At 35.4% G+C, this 24,621-nt stretch overlaps 1 protein-coding gene across 2 annotated transcripts in view; it reads left to right on the top strand.

Moving 5' to 3' along the window:
- Positions 1-20,294, top strand: part of PPP1CB (protein phosphatase 1 catalytic subunit beta) — a 40,276-nt gene extending 19,982 nt beyond the window's left edge. For both annotated transcript variants that reach the window (XM_025867979.2, XM_025867980.2), the window contains exons 3-9: positions 827-958; positions 2,923-3,153; positions 5,008-5,112; positions 7,288-7,359; positions 12,111-12,262; positions 15,054-15,188; positions 18,412-20,294. In XM_025867979.2, the coding sequence (XP_025723764.1) occupies positions 827-958; positions 2,923-3,153; positions 5,008-5,112; positions 7,288-7,359; positions 12,111-12,262; positions 15,054-15,188; positions 18,412-18,516 (932 nt within the window). In that variant the 3' untranslated portion in view covers positions 18,517-20,294. The remainder of the gene's footprint in view (positions 1-826; positions 959-2,922; positions 3,154-5,007; positions 5,113-7,287; positions 7,360-12,110; positions 12,263-15,053; positions 15,189-18,411) is intronic.
- Positions 20,295-24,621: the final 4,327 nt, after the last annotated feature.

Raw genomic sequence — 24,621 nt, forward strand, 5'->3', positions numbered from 1 at the left:
TCCATCTGAATAGCTTTTAGAGTTTTTTATATAATGCCCTACTGTGAACATAATAATGCATTAAAATTTAATAACTATCTGGTACCTTTTAAATTTTAATTTTAAATTTGTTTTGATCAGAAAATGGAGGTGGGGGTGGTTAATTCTTAGGACTGCTCCTGATATTCCAGGGAAAGGGAAGTGTGTGGAACTAAATCATCTGCCGACAGCTACTTTTTGTTTAATTTTCCTTTCTTCATAACCACTGGTTCTTTTTTGTTAAGATTTTATTTATTTATTTGACAGAGAGACAGCGAGAGAGGGAACACAAGCAGGGGAGGTGGGAGAGGGAGAAGCAGGCTTCCTGCTGAGCAGAGAGCCCGATGCCTGGCTCAATCCCAGGACCCTGGGATCATGACCCGAGCGGAAGGCAGATGCTTAATGACTGAGCCACCCCGGCACCCCAACCACTGGTTCTTAAAGATGGTATTTTGGCCTTTTCCTAAGTGTAAGACTTTGCTGAGAGAGTGGGCTCTCCTCAGAGGTGCTGTCCCTGCAGCTGTTTGGGTCTCTTGGGCTATGAGGTTGGCCCCTGGAGAGCAAAGAGGACTGCGTTTCTGTGGCAGCAGCCTTGAGGAGCATCACTAGGAACCAGCGACAATAGAGATGAAAGCCAGAGATCACTGGAATAATCTTACTGTCAGCCATAGGACATAACAGGGTGTCTGGTAGTTTACTTCCTCTGTGACTCTCCTGATCTTCAAAATATGGGCATGACTTTTTTTTAAGGATTATTATTTTATAGATAAATTTTTTTAAACTGACCATTTTACTTATTGTTTAACAGTACGAGGATGTCGTCCAGGAAAGATTGTGCAGATGACTGAAGCAGAAGTTCGGGGCTTATGTATCAAGTCTCGGGAGATCTTTCTCAGCCAGCCTATTCTTTTGGAGTTGGAAGCGCCGCTGAAAATTTGTGGTATGTAAATAGGTAGAGTTGGAAACAGTCTATTTTGAATACCAGTTTTTCTCTCTATTTACACTGAAGGTGATCTAGAGAGAACATTTTAAAATTTATGTTTAAGAGGGATTGATAGGTTTGATTACATAAAATATAAAAATTGAAACTTTCATAAAATGATGTTAGAGACAAGAAGAAAATGATTGTTACATATACATCACATAAAAAGATTGCTATGAAAGATTGTTTCTTAGAAACAAGAAAGACCATACAAGAGAAAGATTTTTTTTTTAAAGGTAGATTTTAGAAGAAATTCAAATGGCCAATAAACATGAGATCCTCAGCCTCACTAGTAATCAGTGAAATGCAATTTAAAAACAAATCCCAAACTGTAGTCACATTGAAAAAAAAAATGTCAAAAACTGGTAATCCAGTGTTGTCAAGGATGTGGAAAAATAGGCATTCTGATACACCAGTTACAAAAAAATAAGAATAGAGTTTTGGGGGTCAGAATGGCAGTATCCATGGTGTTCTACTTTTGTTGTGATTTTATTTTGAAGATTATATAACATTACAGATTATATTTGTTTTTTTAAGTCTTACAGTGGCTTCTGGCCAAAAACAAAAACTTACAACCATAGGTTGAGTGATCACATCGTTATAGCCAGAAAAATTGTTGTACAGAAAGTATTTTTCTGTAGTTCACATAACAGTGGGAAGTGGGGTAAGTATTGTATCATACTGGCTTTTGGTTTGATAACTTGTAGTGGCTATTAGTGTTTATGACATAGCTTTTATGGACTTAATTGTCATCTTTACTCAGTCAAGAATTATTTCTATATGTAAAAATTTTCATTGTCCTGCATGTTTCTTCGTGATCCACGTTCATACCTTGTAAACTGCAGCTTGGTGCGCTCTTTAAGTACTTTTTTTCTCTTTCTTCTTGTGTTTAAGTCATGTGCTTGGTGCTCCTTGGTACAGTACCTAGCTAATAAAAGATACTAGCTAAGGAGATGTTTGTTGAAAACATTAATTAGCTTAGTGTATCACCTTTAAGTAAGAGGTAGCATGAAATTTTGTGGATGGGAGCCTGGCTAGCTCAGTCATTAGAGCACCCGACTCTTGATCTAGGGTTGTGAGTTCAAGTCCCATGTTGGGTATAGAGATTACTTAAAATCTTTTTAAAAAAAAGAAATTTTGTGGAAATGATCAATCTCTTCTGTGATCTAAATGAAGCAAGTGTAGTTATTTATAACATCTTAAAATGATTCAAATTCTCTCTAAGGTACTCTTTAAAGTGCTTTGATATAGAAATAATTTGAGAGTAATAGGAGTTAGTTATACTAAATATTTCTAATTTCTGGCTATTTTTCTCACTTTTTGGTATAACAGAGTAACCTTTGTTAAACTACCAGCTAATAAGGGTAAGTGTATTAGTTATCTGTTGTATAACAGATTACTCCATAACTTTATGCCTTAAAATAGCATGAATTTATCACCTCACAGTTTCTGTGCGTCAGGAATTCAGGCACAGCTTAGCTGTGTCCTCTGGTTCTGGGTCTCTCACGAGGCTGTGATCTAGGCATCATCTGGAACTGCAGTCATCTCAAGGCTCAATGGTGAAAGGGTTCCTTTCGTTATGGACCGATGAACTGAGGGCTTGGTTCCTAATGAGCTGTTGGCCAGAGGCCTCCTTCAGTTCTTTGCCATGTGTACTTCTCCGTGAGGCAGCTGGCTTCAGCGTCAAGAATGAGAGAAGGCAAGAGAGTACAAGCAGAATGGAAGTCATGATCTTTAGTAACCTAATCTCAGAAGTGACAGCCCATCCCTCTTTCGCTGTATCCTGTTTGTTAGAAGCAAGTCAGCATCTCCAGCCCACATTCAAAGGGAGAGGATTGCACAGGGGTGTAAACATTGGGAATCATTTGAAGCTGCTTCCCACAGTAACCAGGTGTTCTAAAATCGGCTTTTTCTATTTTCAGGAGATATTCATGGACAGTATACAGATTTACTGCGATTATTTGAATATGGAGGTTTCCCCCCAGAAGCCAACTATCTTTTCTTAGGAGATTATGTGGACAGAGGAAAGCAGTCTTTGGAAACCATTTGTTTGCTATTGGCTTATAAAATTAAATATCCAGAGAACTTCTTTCTGTTAAGAGGAAACCATGAGTGTGCTAGCATCAATCGCATTTATGGGTTCTATGATGAATGTAAGTAAAAATAAAAATTTATTTTTTATTAATGGGAAAATTCCCTAATATTCCCTAAGATAATCTTCTGGTTCAAAAGAGTTCCTTTGATTCAGTTTTTTTAAAAATACAATTTATCAAGTATTGGACCAAGAAGAGTCTTTCGTGGAAGAGGGCCTTGAAGCTGGGAAACATGTTACTAATTAAACTGGTTCTGTGGGATCTCCTTGGTCATGTTATTTCAGGTTGACTGCAGCTTATTACTCAACTGAAAGGCCCTCTTGTAATTAGTTTACAGAATAAAATATCCACATGAAACAGAGGTCACTATAGATAACAGCCTCTAGTTTTCTAGTGTCTATTAAGATTTTCGTTCTCAGCGTTCTTAATAATATGACGGAAATTCTCATTGGCCCTGTGTCATAAGAAGTATTGAAAAGTTGTATGAAATTATTTAAAAGTTGAAGTTTAGTATTAGAATTTTAATCTGTGCTTATAAACCTACAGAGATAAGGATACTAACAACTCTCTTGTATCTTACTGTACTCTCTTTCATCAGTAAGAAATCCCTGATTTGTGTTTTGTAGTAGTGTTTTCCAAGTATTATTACTAAATTACTACATTCGAATTTGCTCTTGTTAGACCATGGGAAAGAATATATGTTTGGTTAATTATAATTTAGAACCAGTTTACAGTGGTTTTCAAATTGAATTTATTGTTTTTTGGTGCCGAATTCTCCATTAGAATCTATTTTTGCTTTTTTCCATCCTTAAATATAGTAGAGTCCTATTCAAACTCCTGTCTCCTTGGTTTATATAATCATTTATTTGACTAATGTTTGAGGAAGTTATATATCAGGCACTATTTTAAACACTAGGAATGTAGCAGTGCAGAAGACAGATAATCTCTGTTCTCATGGAGCTCTGTTCTAATAGGAATGGTGCCACATTTGATTTTACATTGCATTTTTCTCTCTCAGGTGTAGTGTGTGGTTTCACCTGTTTAAATCAGACCAGTAGACAGGAAGTGGATTATAGTACATCTAACTATAACCACTTTTCTAAAGCTATATCAGGAATAGAGGTGCATTCTTAAGGATAAAATACGGGCTTGAATATCGTCAAGGATAGAAATGACATCAAATGAAATAATGTATGTTAAACACTGCTTTGAGTTACACTTTTTCATTGAGAGGCAAGTTATGGCATAAAAACATAGGAAATTAGTGCTTGTGTGTTTCCTTCCTCCCCTGGGTTAGTTGTTGCAACTTATTACCCAGTTCAGGAAAATCAAGTAACTCTAAAAAGGTGAACAACACTTGAGATTGTCTTTGTTGTAGCTCTTTATTCTAGACTAAGGAAAATGATAGCCTTTGTCTCTATTTATACTTGCTGTAGTGCCAAGTTGTAATTCACTCAGAAGTGGATACCAGTCAGGCCCTTGGAAATTGTCCTTTCTTGGCAGTAAATTTATGCTGTGTTACTGAGTGCCTGAGAGTCAAAATGGACAGTCTCTAGAGGCACCCCTTTCACTTCAGCTTATTTGGCTAGTATTTAATGTGCATGTTAAATGGAAAAGATAAACTAATAGTCTATTAGACTGTTTCAAAATTGCTTTATTATAGTGATCTTAAAAGACAAAAGTGTCTGATATATTTGTTCCATAAAATACATAGCAGTCTTTGAGGTTTTTTTTTAACTTTTACGGGAAAGTGCTGAATGTTACATTTTTAAAAGTATACAAGAAATACTTATTCATTACAGAAAAAAGAAAGTGCTGTATAAAGAATAAAATTGAAATTATTCATAATCCTGTAGCTATGAGATAACAAAATAGGTTTAATTTATTTATTCTATTTGCTTATTCTTTTCATAGGCAAACGAAGGTTTAATATTAAATTGTGGAAGACCTTCACTGATTGTTTTAATTGTCTGCCTATAGCTGCCATTGTGGATGAGAAGATTTTTTGTTGTCATGGAGGTAAACTATTAGATTTGCTTTATGGATTTTTTTTTTACTGTCCTTCATTGTTTAGAAAAGACCTATAGTAACTAAGATGCATGCTATGGGAAAACAAAGCAGTGCTTGTGTGAAAAATCATTAGAACTGTTCTAAACATAGCTAAAATCCCTTTTAGTAACCAGAAATTTATGATTATTTATACATAATGAAAATGGAAATTTAGTTTAGTACTTGTCTTTAAAGAATTTCACATGCAAGGAGGATAACTGTAGTTTTGTTTGAAAAAACGTCTTCCCTTTGCTTTAGTTTTGACAGAAAGATACCCCTACTATCAGTAAAAATGAAAAGATCATGATTATTTTCCTGCCCATATTAAATACCTTTCATCAGAATCCAAATGTAATTGGGTTTATTATTCCCATATGCCAAGAGTTCTGGGCTTTATGTAATATGCCCACTTTCATCCTTAAGATAATTTTTTGATGGAATAAGTTATTCTTAAGGTTTTATTTATTTGAGATAGAGCAAGAGAGAGCACAGGTGGGGGGAAGGAGCGGGGGGAGGAGCAGAGGGAGAGGGAGAATCAGGCTCAGGGAGCAGGAAGCCCAATGCAGGGCTCATTCCCAGGACTCTGGAATCATGACCTGAGCCGAAGGCAGACACTTATCCAACTGAGCCACCCATGTGCCCCAGAATAAGTTATTCTGTATGCCTTGTTAAATAAGCATATACGAAAGTTCATTTGAAAAATTAACATATGTGTCTAGCACTTGGCTAGGTGCCATGAAAAGATATAGATTGTGTATGATCTGGCTGTCTTGAGAAATTAAAAACCTGATAAAATGTGTATTTCCAAAAAAGTAAGAAAAAGTATATTTCAGGGGCACCTGGGTGGCTCAGTTGGTTGAGCATCTGACTCGGTTTGGGCTTAGGTTGTGATCTCGGGGTCATTGGATCTAGCCCTGTGTGGGGCTCCGTGCTCAGCAGGGAATCTGCTTCTCTCCCTCTCCCACCCCCCCATGCACTCTCTCTCTCTGAAATAAATAAAATAAATCTTTAAAAGAAAAAGATAAAATGTATTTCAAAACAGATACTGTGTAATGAAAGGAATTTAATTATGTCAAAGTACTTGTAGAGACAGTAATTTTTGTGAAGTCTGGAAAGGGAGAGAATTGTTAGGCAAATGTTTATGGAAATGTGGGTTTTAGAGGATTTTGGAGAGGCAAAGAGAATTTTAGAGAGTCTTTTATGTTGTCTAGTTCAAGGAATGTGTGAGGACTGGCCTAACTAGAATGTCAAGTACATGTTGGGGAATGATACATATCAGATTATAGAGATTTGAATACTGAGCAAAGGAGTTCGTTGAATCGTTTAATTACCATATTGGGTTTTTGTACATGGAAATAATTTAATAAAAATACTGTAAGAAAATTATTTTATTAATATGCAGGAAGAATTAAGTGGGGAGATGTTGAAAAGGTAGGTGTACTTGTCTAGGCCTGAGGTAAAAAATGATTTATTCTCTGATAGAACATAAATCACTATATTAATTGAAACATATTTTATAGTAAATACTAAACATTTAGGAAATTGTAGCTCTTGCACATTGGTATGGCTAAAAATAGAAATTAGAAGTATGTGATGGCACTTGGATTTATCTATAAAAGAGAAATACTAGCTTATATTTATGTACTACTCTAAAGATTGCAGGGTATTTTCTTGCTTATCCTTCTGATCAACAGTTAGGCTTTTATGAAAATGAGCATATTGGAGTGGGATGTAGGAAGGTCTTATGGGCTAGATGAGGCATTTAAACTTGGAAGTAAATATGTTTAGGACTGGGTAGTAAGAAGTGACAGAAGTGGTAGGAAGTATTGAAATTGGGTATGTTCCTGTAGAAGGGCAGGGAATGGTTGGAAAAAAAAGAGTGGTAAGATTTCTTTCCTTGAGAAATCTTTTGTAATGAAAGGGAATTCCATTACCCTGGTAGGGAAAAGTGGAGAATACTTAATCATATTGTTCGATTACATCAAAGTGGGATTCTATTTAATAACTCAGTATATTAAAGATAACATTAAAAAGAACACCTAAGTGTGTTTAATTTCACATAGTGAATCTACTTTGATTAAATGTTTCTTTATTTGAGTGAAAATTGTTTAGATGTCAGTAGCATGACTGATCTTTTATTTATAGGACTATCACCAGACCTGCAATCTATGGAGCAGATTCGGAGAATTATGAGACCCACTGATGTCCCTGATACAGGTTGGGTGTATATAGAGAACTTTAATTAGTTGTCTTTCCTAAAATGTTTACATATTTGAACTTAATTATATTATATATTTAGTGGAATTAGGATTGGTTTGTGTAATAAATAATAGAGCTTTTTTAATCATCAATAAGCTAATTAGAGGTTACTTGCAGTAATATATTTCACCTCCCACTAATTATTTACTGAGGTGCCATACTTTTAAATTTCATATATAACCGTAGTATGGTTCTGTTAAACTTATATATCACAAAAGATCTTGTTATTGATTCCCCTTACCTTCCTATCATGGCCTCATTCATATCAGCATTGCTTATGTCCTTCAAAGACTTGTTAAAAATTAGTCAAAAGGAGGACACCTGGCTGGCTCAGTTGTTAGAACATGTGACTCTTGATCTCAGAGCCAAGAATTCAAACCCCAAGTTGGGTGTGGAGCCTACTTAAAAAGAATAAATTTTAAAAAAATGTTTTTAAGGATTTTTTAAAAATTTAATAAGTTTTTTAATTAAAATAATCTTTCTTAGCTGAAGATACAGTTGCCTTTTTAAAAATTATCTAGTAGTTTTCTGTTACTTTTTGCATCTTTTATATTTCAAATTTGTAGAGTTCAGAAAACCGTAGAGATACATGGTGAGTTTTGTGAAAAATTTGTGAAAGAATAATGAAAATTAATTCTTCAGAGATTCAAAATAACTCTTGGGTAAGTGAAGCAAGTCAGAACAAAAGCAAATAAGTTCCAGTTGAGGATAAATGCTGTGTTGATCAACAAATGAGCCTAATGTAATTTTATAAATAAATTCTGGCCACAGTTGCCTAACTTGTCTTTTGGCTTTTAAATGGTAATTATTCATAGTTGAGTGCAAGTGTATGTACTAAGATGTGTACTAATCATGGCATTCATATCATAAAGTGCTATGATAACCTATGAATTGAATGCAGTAAGGTTGTTCTGCTTTTCATTTCACCTTTTGCTAAAAATATCAGTACCTTTCTTTGTGCCATTTTCTGACACTCATTGTATGTGGTTTTTCCACAATACACCATTTTTCCACAACACACCCCATTCTCCAACTCTTAAGTGAGTGTCTAACAATTTAATTCAGTTCTGACACTAACTCCTGGAGTTGACCAGGACTCCACAGAGTAAGGACTCCATTCCACAAGACTGCCCCCGCTTAGGTTGTCAGCCTCAAGTGATATTCTCTGGAGACCCAAACTGCTGCCCAGCCAAAATTCTGGAATTCCCACAACTACCTCCTCAGATGCTTTACTTATATTTATCAGCTTATCATAAAGGGATGTACAACTCAGGACCCGCCAAATGGAAGAGATTTCATGGGGCAAGGTATGGCAAGGGGACATTGGTTGGTGAATAGCTTCCACACTCTTTGGCATCAGTATGTTCAACAACCGGAAGCTCCCCAAGTCTAGTTCAAGAGTTTTCATAGAGCTCAGTTTCCAGCTCTCCTCTCCAGAGGGAGGGGACAGCTGAAAGTTCCAACCCTCTAATCATGTGTTTGGTCTTCCTGTTGACTGGCCCCATCCTGAAGGGCTCTAGGGGCTCCTGAACCACTTCATTAGCATAAACTCAGGTGTGGTGGAAAGGGGCTCCTTATAAATAACAAAAGATATCCCTGTCACTCAGGAAATTCCAAAGGCTTTAGGAGCTCTGTGCCAGGAATGGGAACAAAGACCAAATGTATTTTTATTATATCACACTGTCTCACCATTAAAAGCATTAATAGGGGCACCTGGGTGGCTCAGTCAGTTAAGCAGCCAGCTCTTGAACTCAGCATCCTAGTTCAAGCCACGAGTAGGGCTCCACTCTGGGCATGGAGCCTACTTTAAAAAGGGGGGGCGGGGGGCATTAACATAAGCAAAACTGTCCTTTCAGTTTCTACCAGACCTTTTTTTTTTTTTAATAAATTACATCATTGGATTAATTGTCCCATTATTATTTGTGTAATCAGACTCACCCTGTATGTATCATACTCATCAGTTCTCAGCAAACTTGAACATCTTCAAAATGAGGATTGCTTAGACTGCCATAGGGTCTAGAAATCCTTTATATATTAAGACCATATAAATGAAAAACCAAAGGTCTTGTAGCTTACTGAAAAGAGGATTGTTTATGGGTAATTTTGTAAAGGGGAGTTGATTACTCATAAGTAGGGCTGGACTAGATGGTTACTAAGTACATCTCTTTTTTTTTTTCTTTCCATTTTCTACTCATAAGATCCAAACAGTCTATAAAAAAAGTAGTCATTAAAAAATATTCATGAACCAATACCTAAGCAAAACATGGCTAAACCTTTAAATTGAACTGTTAAGAACATACATTTGGCTATTTGATTTCAAGTATGATTGGATCGTTTTGCTCAGACTGAAAGCCTGATAATATCACTCAAAATGCTACTCATGATTAAACATCAACCATTATGAACAGGTGTATAGATCCTCTTGTCAGTAAGCCACTGACATTGCATATTATAGTAACTTGCCTCAACTTACTTGTGCAAGTAACAATTTGTGTTGAGTACAAAAGGTAAAAAAGCATGCATTTAATCAGATTTTGATTATAATTATAGAATATATTTGACTAAACCTAATAGAAACTTGTTATTTAAATAATAGGGCATATTGTATTACTATATTGTACACTTGAAACTAATATAACGCTGTAAGTTAACTATAATGGAATTTAGAAATAAAATAAATAATGGGCCATTTATTTAAAATCTTTTAAATAAGGTACAATATAAATACATATTTCATGTCATTACATCTTCAGATTCTGTTAACATAGTTCAGACATAAGTCACTTTCAAGGGTGAAGCAAGTTTTTGAAATGCTGAAAATGGACATTTTAAGCCTGGGTGTTCTCTGTAATCTTCAGAAGTTTAATTTATAAATTAATACATTTTTAAGAACAGCCAAATGATTATGATGCTTGTTCATTAGGAATTTAATTATAAAATGTGGAACCTTGACTCTTGAGATTCTTGTCTTGATTCCATTAAGGTTGAAAAATGCCACATTGTTGTTACCATTATTTGATTTTATATGCATCCAGACTGTCATATTTGCCAAATAATTCCAAAAGCAACTACATCCTAGTTTTATTGTCACCTTAAAATTAAAGATTAACATCTTGGCCTCCTGCTCATTGCTTCACCTGTGCGAACAAACTGGAAAAAGTACCATTATAGAGCACTGGTGGTGTGTTGGGGTTGGTGTTTTGTGTGTTCTAAAGAATCAGTTTGTGATTCTTTGAAAATCAGAAAAAACTTGCAAATTGAGACTATCCCAGTGGGTTTTGTATGCTGATGGACTTCTTCAAGCATCATAGCTGGAGCTTAGAAAATAGTAATAGAAATTAAGAGTACATTGCCACCAATTTTACAAGGTATTTTAGATAATTCCCCTATTAGGACAAACTATATCATAACTCAAAAAGTTCTCCTTTCCTGTTAGAACCTGTATTATGAAGTTTATGAATTATAAAAAAAAAAGTCTTGAAACTGGCTTATTTTAAAAATAAATCATCCCTTAGCACTGGTTTTTCCTTCCCTTAGCACTATAACTCTTACAAAAGTACTTAATATCACCATCTCAACATCCACCCCCTCTTCATCTCACTGTAGTTTGACTTTTAACCATTTTCTTCCCATCCATCAAGAAACTGCTTTCGTTAAGGTCTGCTGGTGTAATTGTAAGTGGCACATTTTTTGGTTTTTTTGTCCTGTTCCACTTACTCATGGTACTTGAATCTTAACCATTTCCTACTTCTGGATAATTCTTACCCCTTTCAGGAGATCTCTACTGTTCTAATCTCTTCCTTTTGTTTTGATTATTCCTTCCCAGTATTTTTTGCTCATTCCCCTTTCTCCTTCCTCTGCCTGCATTTTAATGTTTGCTTCCTTAGAGTTCATTTACTGGTCTTCTCACTTGACATTCCCAAGGTAGTCTGAGTCCCTCGTAAGATTATACAATAATGAGCATGACGAAGATACTCAGATAAGTATTTTTAGCTCTGACCTCTTTTCTTATATGCCCAGAACTAAAGCCAGGGATCTGTTCTGATTTTGTTCATCCATATTTCATTTAAATCCTCCAGACTTTTACAGAAAATGTTTTCTTCCTTCAAATTGATCATTAGGTCAAATACAATTCCAGGGAAATCTCAGTTGGATTCACGGAATTACACAATCTGATTCAGAAGTATATATGTGAAAGAACAAAGGATTTAAAGTAACCAAGACAATCCTGAAGAAAAATACTAAGTGGAAATACTACCCCTACCAAATATATAGATGTATTTAAAAACTTCGGTGTCTTATTGGCTTAGGAATAAATAAAATAGATTAATTGAATAGGTTGGCACCCAGAAATAGTGTAAGTTTTCTCAATTCAGGAAATGCTGCTGGGTCAATTGCTTATCCGTGTGGAGAAACTATGTACAAAAGATGAATAGCCTTTTCCATACATTGTGTGCTTAGAGTGTGCCATACACACATTTCCTATATGTGGAAAGAGTTGGAAAGTGCTACTTTCAGCCAGGCAAAATTACATTTATATGGTTGGGCTAGCAAACGTGGCTAAATTTGGTAGGCTGGGATACTAGGGAGCAAGTGATTATTACTATTTATTAAAGGGTAAGAGGGCACGAGAAGAAATGTGATACAGATATACTTTATTTTATAAACTTTGTTTTGTTTTTTCATTGCCATGTTTTCATTCTTTAAAGGTTTGCTCTGTGATTTGCTGTGGTCTGACCCAGATAAGGATGTGCAAGGCTGGGGAGAAAATGATCGTGGTGTTTCCTTCACTTTTGGAGCTGATGTAGTCAGTAAATTTCTGAATCGTCATGATTTAGACTTGATTTGTCGAGCTCATCAGGTATGATATAAAACTTTTGAATATTTTGATATTAACCACACAAATCTGCTTTTTTTATTTTTGAGGAAACTGAGATCCAAGAAGGTTAATTATACGAGGAAAGTAGGAGAGGTGACGCCTATACCTTAATCTCATAGTTAACAATCTAATAAATTGTTAACCCTTTTTCACCCTCTTGGGAGGAAATGTTTCAAACTAATTTTTTTTTTTTTTTGGTGTTTGAAGCTTTCTAGAAACATTTGATCCCATTTTTAATATGATGTTTATGTATTTTAGATAAGAATCCAATGATAATAGTATTAAAGGACATTTTTGAGACAGTTGGGAAAATTCAGTTATAGACTGGGTCTTAGATATTAAGGAGTCGTTGTTTTAGCTTTGTGATAATAGCATTATTATGTGAGAAAGATGTCCATTCTTTTAGAAATGCATACTCAAGTATAGAGAGGTAAGATGACATGTCTAGGATTTGCTTTAAAACATATCAGCAGAAGGGCCCCTGGCTGGCTCCGTCAGTAGAGCATGCAACTCTTGATCTCAGCCTGGTGAGCTCGAGCCCCACGTTTGGTGTAGAGATTACTTAAAAAAAAAATCAGAAAGAAAAGGGATAAATGGAACATATGTAGCAGAATCCTGGTAATTATTGAACCAGGGTAGTGAGTAAGGAGAGTTTATTGAATTCTACTCTATATATACAGTTTAGGTTTACTTGTGGTTGTTTTTTTTCTTAATGTCTACCTCCACTACTATAATGTATACTCTTTAGGGAGGAAATTGTGACTTGTTGACTTCTAAAAATCCGTGCCTTGCAAACTTAGATACTGCATGCATTTAGTGTTTGAATAAATGAATTAAAAAACGCTTATTTTAATGATTTAATATATCAAGTTTTCATGCTCTCTAAAACGTAACTGGTATGAAATACATTCACTGACAGGTATTTTTATAACTTTTTCATGCTACTTTTGAAAGTACTAAAAATATTTGAAATTTTAAGTATAATACTTTTAAAGATTCCTTATTTTTTCTTTGTTAAAGCAGAGTTTATTAAATATATGCTATTCCACAATACTTCCCTTTGGGGGGGGTTTACTCCCCATGACCCTTGACTACATTATATGATCCTGTGGATAAGCAAAGATGACTGGCTTTTCATTTTCTGTGCATGTTGTGTGTCACGTGCCTTTTTTCTAGCAGAATTCCCTAGTTCCATTGAAATGAAGTCACATCCCCAAATCCTTTGCTTTTGGCAGTTTTGGTAAATATTGTATTTATGATTTAACTAATTAATATAAGCCTACTACTAGGGAACAGTGCAGAGTTGCTAAGTTTCCTAATAAGATGCCCACTGATAAAAAATTTTTCAGCTATAGATTTCCATTCACTGATCTTTTCAAAAATGGACGATGTTTTTGTTTTTGTTTTTAAAAAGCCAAGTTATTGAGCTACGTTGGTTTGGACAGTCTTTTTTCCAGACCCTTCCAAAATCCTATTCTGCTTATTTTGAAACATACTATCTCTAAAATTAAGAGACTTATGCTGGGAAACACCACAAACTACAAATACATCCTTTTACAATAAACCTGTTCACTTAGTAAATGTGTGAATGAACAAGTGAACAAGCAAACTAAGAACTAAAATGATATGGGACACCTGGGTGCCTCAGTCACTGAGCATCTGCCTTTGGTTTGGGTCATGATCCCAGGGTCCTGGAATTGAGCCCCACGTCGGGCTCCCTGCTCAGCGAGGAGTTTACTTCTCCCTCTGCCCTTCCCCCTGCTTATGCTCTCTCTCTCAAATAGATAAAATCTGAAAAACAAAACAAAACTAAACTAAACTAAAAGGATATACTGAGTGCCAAACACTATGTATGGCTGAGCTGGAGTAGATAAATGTGACCAAGATCTTGACAGAAAAGGTTAATACCTAAATTCTACCGTGATGTGATTACAGTAGGAGCGTGTACCAGATATTAGGGTAGGAATTATTTTAAAATGTAAATTATTTTGGGGGAGCCTGGGTGGCTCAGTCGGTTAAGTGTCCAACTCTTGATTTCAGCTCAGGTCATGATCTCAGGGTCCTGAGATCAAGCCCCACATCGGGCTCTGCGCAGAGTCTGCTTGTCCCTCTCCCTCTGCTCCTTCCCCTTTATGCACGCGTGCTTAATCTCTCTCTCCCTCTCCCCCTTCTCGTAAATAAAATCTTTAAATAAATAAAAAATAAATTATTTTGGACGTGCTTTCTTATTAGCAAGTATTGTAGGATAATTTTGCTTAAAAGATGCCTAAAAGACAAAAAATTATTCTTGCCTACCATAAATAAATATAAAATATTTACATGTCATTGCCTCTACTTCTCAGATTTGTAGAGCTGAGAAACCTGAGTTGTTTAAATCATTCAGAAATTGGCAACAGATTCTAGAAATCATGTTAAATCATTAAAGAATTAAGGATTCCATAGTTGTGATATAATGCCATCATCTAAGAAGTACGTGGTGTCCCAAGTTCCTATAGATACTGTACTTATTAGCATATGGAGAGCCTTAGAATGGTGTAATTTTTAAACATTTTAGTTATCACAAATGTATTATTTCATTTAAGCTAAATCCTTGCCATTATAGAAGAGGCATACCAATTTTAATATTCTAAGGCAAGTTTAAAAATAAAAATCAAGCTCCCAAAACAAAATAGTGTTAAATTTTAGGTCTTTGTCACATTAATCTCAATTATATAGACAGTTGAGAATTAGCTATAAATAAGTGTGTTTTTTCTTCTGACCTTTCCTTTGACAGGTGGTAGAAGATGGATATGAATTTTTTGCTAAACGACAATTGGTAACCCTATTTTCAGCTCCAAATTACTGTGGCGAGTTTGATAATGCTGGTGGAATGATGAGTGTGGATGAAACTTTGATGTGTTCGTTTCAGGTATGATATAAATACATATAAATCAGTTTTATTCAAAAGTGATTATCTGGGACGCCTGGGTGGCTCAGTCAGTTGGTCATCTGCCTTTAGCTCTGGTCATGGTCCCAGGGTCCTAGGATTAAACCCCGGGTGGGGCTCCCTGCTCTGTGGGGAGTCTGTTTCCCCTCTTCTCTGCCCCTCCCCCTCTGCTCATGATCTGTCTCTCACTTTCTCTCTCTCTCAAATACTTTTTTTAAAAAAAAGTGATTATCACAGATTTGTTAGATTTCTGTTTTCATTCACAAAGGTTCCAGACTTTTTGGTATATATCAGATATTAGAGTTTTGGAGAACCTAAGTTAATCATTCTTGATGCAGATGTTTAAATTGTTAAATTCCTGTATCATTTCTTGGAATAGGGTCTTAACCTACTAAAAGAATGTGAATTCAATTAATAACTTAGCTTTTGTTTCCTTTTGCAAGAAATAGACCAGCTCTGGCTTTATAGTGTGCTACTTTTTTTTTTTTTATGTATGTTAATCACCATACATTACATCATTAGTTTTTGATGTAGTGTTCCATGATTCATTGTTTGCATATAACACCCAGTGCTCCATGCAGTATGTGCCCTCTTTAATACCCATCACCAGGTTAACCCATCCCCCCACCCCCCTCCCCTCTAGAACCCTCAGTTTGTTTCTCAGAGTCCATAGTCTCTCTGTAGTGTGCTACTTTAAAATGATTCTTGTTCACAGACAAAACAACTTCAATGCTTTGTTTTTGCAAAGGGTTTTATGTTCCTCTCGTGCATGTACTATATTCCTCTTTCTCTAAATGTAAAGGGGCTTTCCTATCCTTCCTTCCTTTTATTATATTACACTGTTTCTATCAGCTAGTACAATTGAATGGTAAATATGTGACTTCTTATTTATAATTTAAGCATAGGAACTAGACCTTATCCTTCAACATTTAGCATAGTGGAATTGGATTAATTTCTTTTTCACTGAGACACTAGGACACTTTGAATAGTTCTAAGAAATGCTTTATATATCTTTTCTACACAATTTTTTGTGTAAATACTGAAATTTTCTGTCTATAATGTAGGTTAAAGGTTTATTTACACCCACTAGAATAAATACAATAAAAAAGTCAGACAATAACAAGTGTTGGTGAGGATGTGGAGAAGTTGGAATCTTCATACATTGATGGTGGGAATGTAAAATGGTGCAACTGCTTTTGGAAACTCTGGCAGTTCCTCAAAAAGTTAAACATAGAGTTTCTATATGGCCCAGCAATTCTACCCATAGGTATACCCAAAAGAATTGAAGGGAGGTACTCAAATACAAGTATATGCATATTCATAGGAGCATTATTTATAATTGCCAAAATGTGGAGACCTAAAGAATGAAAACAAAATGTGGAATATCCATTAAATGACATATTGTTTGACAGTTAAAAGTAATGAAGTACTGATACATGCTACAACATGAATGAACCTCAAAAACATCTCCGTGAGAGGAGCCAGTCACAAAAGACCACATACTGTATGACTTCATTTATGTGAAATAACCAGAAAAGACAAATCAATAGAGAAAGATTAGTGTTTCCTTGGAGTTGAAGGGAGTTACTCGGGTAGTAGAGAATGGAAATGTGGAGTGATTGCTTATGGGAGCAGGATTTCTTTTGGGGTGATAAAAACTCTAAAATTAGATTATAGCAGTGGTCATACAGCTCTGTATTTTAAAAATCATTGACTTGTACATTGGACTTTATGATATGTAAAATACATAAATATATATTTTTTAAGATCTACACATAAAGTAAGATTAAAGAGTTTGTGACTAATTACCGTCTAAATAAATAGTGGTAGGGTCCATTAACATATAGCATGATACTAGTTTCAGGAGTAGAATTTAGTGACTCATCACTTACATACAACACCCAGTGCTCATCACAGCAAGTGCCCTCCTTATCCCCATCACCCAGTTAACCCATCCCCCTGCAAACCTCCCCCAGTCAACCCTCAGTTTGTTCTCTATAATTAAGAGTCTATTTTATGGTTTATGGTTTGCTTGTCTCCCTTTTGTTTTTCTTGCCCTTGTGTTCCTCTGTTCTGTCATACGGTATTGGTCTTTCTCAGACTGACTTATTTTGCTTGGCATAATGCACTGTAGTTCCATGCCTTTGCAACGGCAAGATTTCATTCTTTTCTGTGGCTAATACTCCACTGTAGATCTGTACCACATCCTTATCCATTCCTCAGTCGATGGACATTTGTCTCTTTCCATAATTTGGCTATTGTTGATAATGCTGCTGTAAATATCAGGATGCATGTATCCCTTTGAATCAGTATTTCTTTGTATCCTTTGGGTAAATATTTAGTAGTGCAGTTGCTGAATTGTAGAGTAGTTCTATTTTTAACCTTTTGAGGAACCTCCAGAGTCGCTGCACCAGTTTGCATTCCACCAGCAGTGTAAGAGGGATCCCCTTTCTCCACATCCTCGCCAACATCTGTTGTTTCCTGTGTTAAATTTAGCCGTTCTGACAGGTGTGAGATGATACAGTGTAGTTTTGATTTGTATTTCCCTGATGATGAGCATTTTTTCATGTGTGTAGCCAACTCGATCTTTGACTCATAAACTAAGTGTTCTTTGCCCACCATAGAGATATGGTAATTCACTTCTTTCTCTTTTTCTTTTCTTTCTTTTTTTTTCCACTTGAGGTGCCTGGGTGGCTCAGTTGTTTAAGTATCCGACTCTTGATTTTGCCTCAGTTCATGATCTCAGGGTCATGAGATTGAGCCCTGCATTGGCTCCATGGTGATACGCTGGGAGTGGAGCCTGCTTGAGTCTCTCCCTTTACCCACTCCGCCAACTCCCCCATGTGCACACCTTCTCTTTCTCTCTCTCAAAATAAAGTAATTAAAGTAAAAAAAATTTTTTTTTTTTTACGTGAAGGATTGGGTAGTTGATAGGATTTGTGTGCTTGAGCTTTTGTTATTAAATTATTAATGGAATGACAAATAATAGCAATATTCAGATATTTAGTTATCTATGCACACTTTAAATGTGAGAAATGTTCATGAAACTTTTCTGGTTTTTTCTATATTTTTATTGCAATTTGTGTAATTATGTAAATACTTTATTTACAATTTGTTATTTCTTGAAAAGTCCATTTTTATAACAGTTTTCCTTAACTTATTGCACTTGAAAGAATAACACTGTTAATAAATTATTTACTTTAAGATATTGAAACCATCTGAAAAGAAAGCTAAGTACCAGTATGGTGGACTGAATTCAGGACGTCCTGTCACTCCACCTCGAACAGCTAATCCACCGAAGAAAAGGTGAAGAAAGGAATTCTGTAAAGAATCCATCAGATTTGTTAAGGACATACTTCATAATATATAAGTGTGCACTGTAAAACCATCCAGCCATTTGACACCCTTTATGATGTCACACCTTTAACTTAAGGAGACGGGTAAAGGATCTTAAATTTTTTCTAATAGAAAGATGTGCTACACTGTATTGTAATAAGTATACTCTGTTATAATATTCAGCAAAGTTAAATCCAAATTCAAAATTACCCATTAAAGTTACATCTTCACGTATCACAGTTTTTAAAGTTGAGAAGCATCCCAGTTAAACTAGATGTGATAGTTAAACCAGATGAAAGCATGATGATCCATCTGTGTAATGTGGTTTTAGTGTTGCTTGGTTGTTTAATTATTTTGGGCTTGTTTTGTTTTGTTTTGTTCTGTTTTTGCTAGAATAATGGCAAATATTTTAAATTTTTTTTCCCTGAACATTTTTACAAGTGAAATGTGGGAAGAGCTTTAAAGACATTCACCAACTATCATTTTCCCTTGCTTATTTACTTATGTACCTGTTTGATCTTACTAAGAAAACTTACGCCTTATTACAGTAAAAAGGAATTTTAGAGATTGATATTTTTTAAAAAATAGGCAAACTATCCAATCCAGTGATTGAATCAAACAGTTTGACTGGGCAAACTTTACAGCTGATAGTGAATATTTTGCTTTATACAGAAATTGCCACTGATTTGGATTTGTGCACTCTAATTTTTAACTTATTGATGCTCTATTGTGCAGTAGCATTTCATTTAACTTTAAGATAAGGCTCATATAGTGTTACCCAACTAGTTGGTAATGTGATTATGTGGTACCTTGGCTTTAGGTTTTAATTCGCACGAAACACCTTTTGGCATGCTTAACTTTCTGGTAACACCCTCACCTGCATTGGTTTTGGTTTTTTTTGGGGGGGGGGGGGGGGGTTTGGTTTTTTTTTTTTTTTTTTTGGGTTTTTTGTTGTTGTTCTTGTTGCTATTTGTTTTTAGATCCACAGAACATGAGAATCCTTTTTTGACAAGCCTTGGAAAGCTGACACTATCTGTTTTTTCCTCCCTCTGTACGAAGGATGTATTTAAATGAATGCTGGTCAGTGGGACATTTTGTCAACTATGGTTATTGGGTGCTTAACTGTCTAATATTGCCATGTGAATGTTGTATACGATTGTAAGGCTTATGTCACTAAAGATTTTTATTCTGATTTTTCATGATCAAAGTTCATACAATATTGTATAGACATGCTTTGTAGTGAACTATAGTAGCAATAATTTCTGTACATGATCAAGGGTTTATTGCAGCATTTCTTTTCCTGTTCTCTTTTTTTAAAGGGTTAGTATTAACAAATGACAAGGAGTAGAAAAGTCAACATAAAGATTTTAGAAGGAGAACTTAACAGGACACAGATTTGTGATTCTTTGGATGCGACCCTTTTGGATGTGATTCTAAAAGCTTTTATTGAGTATTGTCAAATTTGTAAGCTTCATAGGGATGGACATCATATTTATAATGCCCTTCTTCTGTATGTGCTACCATTGATGTGAAATTCTTGACCTTAATATTGTCTTTGAAAATGTTCAATTGAGAATTCTGTTAACTTACATTTTATGAATTGGCGTATTGTATTACTGCAAGAGATTTGATTTTCAGCACAGTGCAAAGTTCTTTCAAATGCATATGTCTTTTTTTCTAATTCCATTTTGTTTTAAAGCACATTTTAAATGTAGTTTTCTCATTTAGTAAAAGTTGTCTAATTGATATGAAGCCTGCCTGGTCATTTTATTCCTTTTTTCCCCCCCCTTTATAATGAGACATTTAAGCACACATTCTGTTCAAACAGATTTTAACATCTTTGACATATATTGAGTTGATTCTTTTCTGGAGGTGTTCATATACTACATATGATGTATTAGGTTAGGTTACACAGGCTTTTATGTAATGTGATTTAAATATCTTCCTAATTGGAGTGTAAGTTGAGCAGTTTCTAATAGAATTTTAGATGTGCTCTTGTAGTCATAGTGAAGCAGATCTAGAAAAATAAATCTTTGGCAGGAGACAGGGCAGCCTTTTATTAATCTCAGTGTTGTCAAGACATATTAATTTGGATTTGACTTACTGTGGTTTGTTTTTTTTTATTATGTTAATCACCATGCATTACATCATTAGTTTTTGATGTAGTGTTCCATGATTCATTGTTTGCATATAACACCCAGTGACTTACTGTGTCTTTATAATAATTCATCCAGGTCAGTATTGAATATGAAAAAATAGTCACTAAGCATATTAATATTGGTCACTAAATTTAAAGGATAGAAATTTATGTTTAAAAATTATTCAAGCCACAGGGCTCCTGGCTGGCTCAGTTGGAGGAGCATTATGACTCTCGATCTTCAAGGTTGTGAGTTTGAGCCCCACGTTGGGTATAGAGATTACTAAAAAATAATAATAGAGGCACCTGGGTGGCTCAGATGGTTAAGCGTCTGCCTTTGGCTCGGGTCCTGATCCTGGGTTCCTGGGATCGAGCCCCACATCAGGCTCCTGGCTCAGCGGGAAGCCTGCTTCTCCCTCTCCCTCTGCCTCTCCCCATGCTCATGCTCTCTCTCTCTCTCTCTGTGTCTCAAATGAATAAATAAAATCTTTAAAAATAATATAATAAATATTACTCAGGCAGTCTTAAAACCACTTTAAAAGTTTCATATAATGTGTTACAAATATTACTTAGTTGATAACACTGCTACTTCAAATAAATAAAACTTCATTTCTTAGGAGAAAAATATCCTGTGATTCTAGTGTCACTAATTTATATCATTCTTCCTCTCTGATTTTTAATTTCTGTATTCAAATTTATCTTTAATCCAGATGTCATGGCTTTTAAAATTAAACATGCTGATGTGAGGGATCACAGATTATTAGGTTACATTTTTGTTAGTTCCTAAATGGAAAAAATCAACTACAATGTGTGCTACCCCTTGTGTTTGAAACTTTAACATTCGTCATTTTAATTTTGCCTAGGGACAAATTTAATCATGATCGTCAAGACTGGTTTGTGCAAAATGTTGAGTCAATACCAGCAAGAAGAATTTAAAGCTTTAAAACATGGTTAGTTAATTGGAAGTGTTAAGAGTGTTCAAGGGATATATATGCCTTTCAAAAAAAATTCATCTGAGGGAAAGCCAGGAACATCTTGAGATGTGTCCCTTAAGAACATAAAAGTGTATTCATTGAGCCAAAGAACTGAAATAGTATCTTCATTTATAAGTTCAGGTATGTTCATTCCTTTGTCTCCTTGGCAACCATAACTCTTGAACCAAAACAACAGTTACTTTCTTTCACATCTATATACTAAAAATGTGTTTAGAGAAGAAAACTGGTCAGGTTTGCTCTGCTCTATGTACATTGACCTAATCCACCTCCTCATTTCCTTATGATCCATCCCTGAATCAAAGCTGTGCCTGAGAAGACACTAAATAGCCTGACTATACCAGTGGCATCCAGTTAGAAATACTATGTCCTTTTTTGCTAATAGTTTTCAGTGTTTTATAATTTCCTTAAACACCTAAGAAGTGGTTAAAGGGATTTTAAAGTGACAGCATACCTTGTGAAATGAACAGGAGTTACATAAGGCATAAACTGATTCCATGTAAGTACACACATAGAGCTTTATTATCTTTATTCTCTTTAAACTTTGTTCAACAAAAGTGAAATTTAGATTTAGTGTAATAATTTTGATCTGTTAAAATTGGATTTTACCTGTACATTTGAATTCCAGAATTTCTAAACAATTCCATAATTAGAAAATTATAAAAGTTAAAACTTACTTCCTCAGCCACCACCTTCTACATTGTTTGACTTATAAACTTTGTCACTGTAATTTACTTTCTCATTCAGGTCTCTAGCTCTCAGGTGTGAGGGGTGGAGTCACTTGAGAAATCATTTTTTGGTAGAACTCATGAAACTACTCAATTTACCAAATTAAAATTAATAACCTACTTTATTAACCTCAGAAGAAATGTGTGAAGCCCTGTACCCAACTTTCAACATGTAACTGTTGTATCTAACTAAAGAAAGGAATTTTAAAAACAAGTCCCAGGGTACCTGGGTGGCTTAGTTAAGTGTCTGCCTTCGGCTCTGGTCATGATCCCAGAGTACTGGGATCGAGTCCCACATCGGGCTTCCTGCTCAGCGGGGAGCCTGCTTCTCCCTCTCCCTCTGCCTGCCGCTCTGCCTACTTGTGCTCTCCTATCTCTCTGTCAAATAGATAAAATCTTAAAAAAAAACCAAGTCCCTATCTCCCAGAATAATTGCCTCAGGTTTTGTAGTCCATGTCCGGTTGGGGCCTCGTAACTCCATTGAGGTTAATCTGATAATATCCCAGATCTAGGTTAAAAAGCTTTGTGTTACTGTACTGTAACACCTGTTTTGAATGAGGTACCTAAATCTTTCATCAGCTGAGCTCCCTAACCTCTTTGGGTGTGCTCGTTGACAGACTAACACAAACTGTGGCCTATTCCATTTTCTAAAGAAAATCAATTATTCACTGTACAGATTGATTAGTATGTTGGGCATTCCTTCAAGACTTTGTTGTATTTGGCCCTTAGAAGCCTTTGGGCTTCTCAGTTTATTTGTGACTAGAATGTAAGCTCCTATAGGCAAAGATTTTTGTCTTTTTTTTGCCCCCCCACTGGTGTATCTCTAGCTTCTAGAGTGCTGCCTGGCATATAGTAGGCATGCAGATGTTTTTTTTTTAATGAATGCAAGTGAGTTTCAAAACTTACTATTTTGACATGACCTTTTGGAGAAAATAGCCCAAAAAAATACAGTTCCAATTTTCATTTATCCTCAGTGTATTGTCAAAACTATAATCTTCATTTGGTAAAATATTGGTAAATATGAGAAGTTGTGGGGCGCCTGGGTGGTTCAGTTGGTTGGGTGTCCAATTTGATTTCAGCTCAGGTCATGATCTGAGTGATCATGAGATTGTGAGATTGAGCCCCATGTGGGCTCTGCACTGAACATGGAGCCTGCTTAAGATTCTCTCTCCCTCACCTTCTTCCCCTCCTCACAACTCGCATGCTCTCTCTCTCAAAAATAATAATAATTTTAAAAATATGAGTTGTGTCTAGTTACTTGAAGCAACATTTCCCAGCTAGCACCTGACAGGCATATTGGGGAAATTACCTCTTGTTCACAATCAAACTTGCCAAGATCTTTATGGTTCCTTTCTTGCCCCTCCCCCTTTCTGTAGTCTAGGTTCTCTGTTTAATTGACCTTAAAGTCACCTTTGTTGTGAACTACTTGAAACATTTTTAGAAAAGTGGTATAGTGTAACATTTTGTCTTTCAAAAGTCACCTAGTATTTATGAACACTTAAAAAAGTTAGGAATCTAAACTTCAAAGTGGAGAAGCTGTTGCCTCAATTTAACAAATAAGGATTATGTCATAGGCAGAAGCAAGTATGGGAAAACATTTTCAGTAAGGAACAAAAAAACGAGGTACAGTGAAAAGCATTCTAGAGAGAAATTTAATGCAATGCTTTTGTTTGATTATCGTTCCATCCTGATACTTCTCAGGAGTTTTTGTTGCTTCCAATATAAAAGAGTAGACAGCCACACTGAATTCTGGGTCCTAGTGCAAAATTCCAGGAAGAGAATTTGGCCCAGCTTGGATGAAAGGCCTTTATGACTCCCAACAAGTGAAGAGAAATTATATTGTATGAATATAGCTGCTATCCTTGCACCCAAGTGGTTTGGGAGGTTGAGTAGGATATTTCCAAAAAAAAAGGGTGCTGAAAAAAAAATCCAAAGGTGTTCTCTATGACATACTTTAATAAAAGATAATCTAGTCACAAAAAGGCTGAAAATACAAAGTTGGCAAAGTGTAGACTAATGGGAGCTCTTAAAATTGGTACAACGAGGGGCTCCTGCTGGGTCAGTTGGTAGAGCGTATGACTCTTGATCTCAGGGTCAGGAGTTTGAGCCTTACATTGGGCATATAGATTACTTAAAATAATAAAATGTGTACAGCTACCTGGGAAATGAGATTAGCATTTCATTTTTGCATACCCTAAAACCCATCATTTTCACTTTAAAGC

This window comes from Callorhinus ursinus, unplaced genomic scaffold (assembly GCF_003265705.2).
Source record: "Callorhinus ursinus isolate GAN/ISIS: 27379988/994484 unplaced genomic scaffold, GSC_fseal_2.0 scaffold10, whole genome shotgun sequence".
Classification (NCBI taxonomy): Eukaryota; Metazoa; Chordata; class Mammalia; order Carnivora; family Otariidae; genus Callorhinus; species Callorhinus ursinus.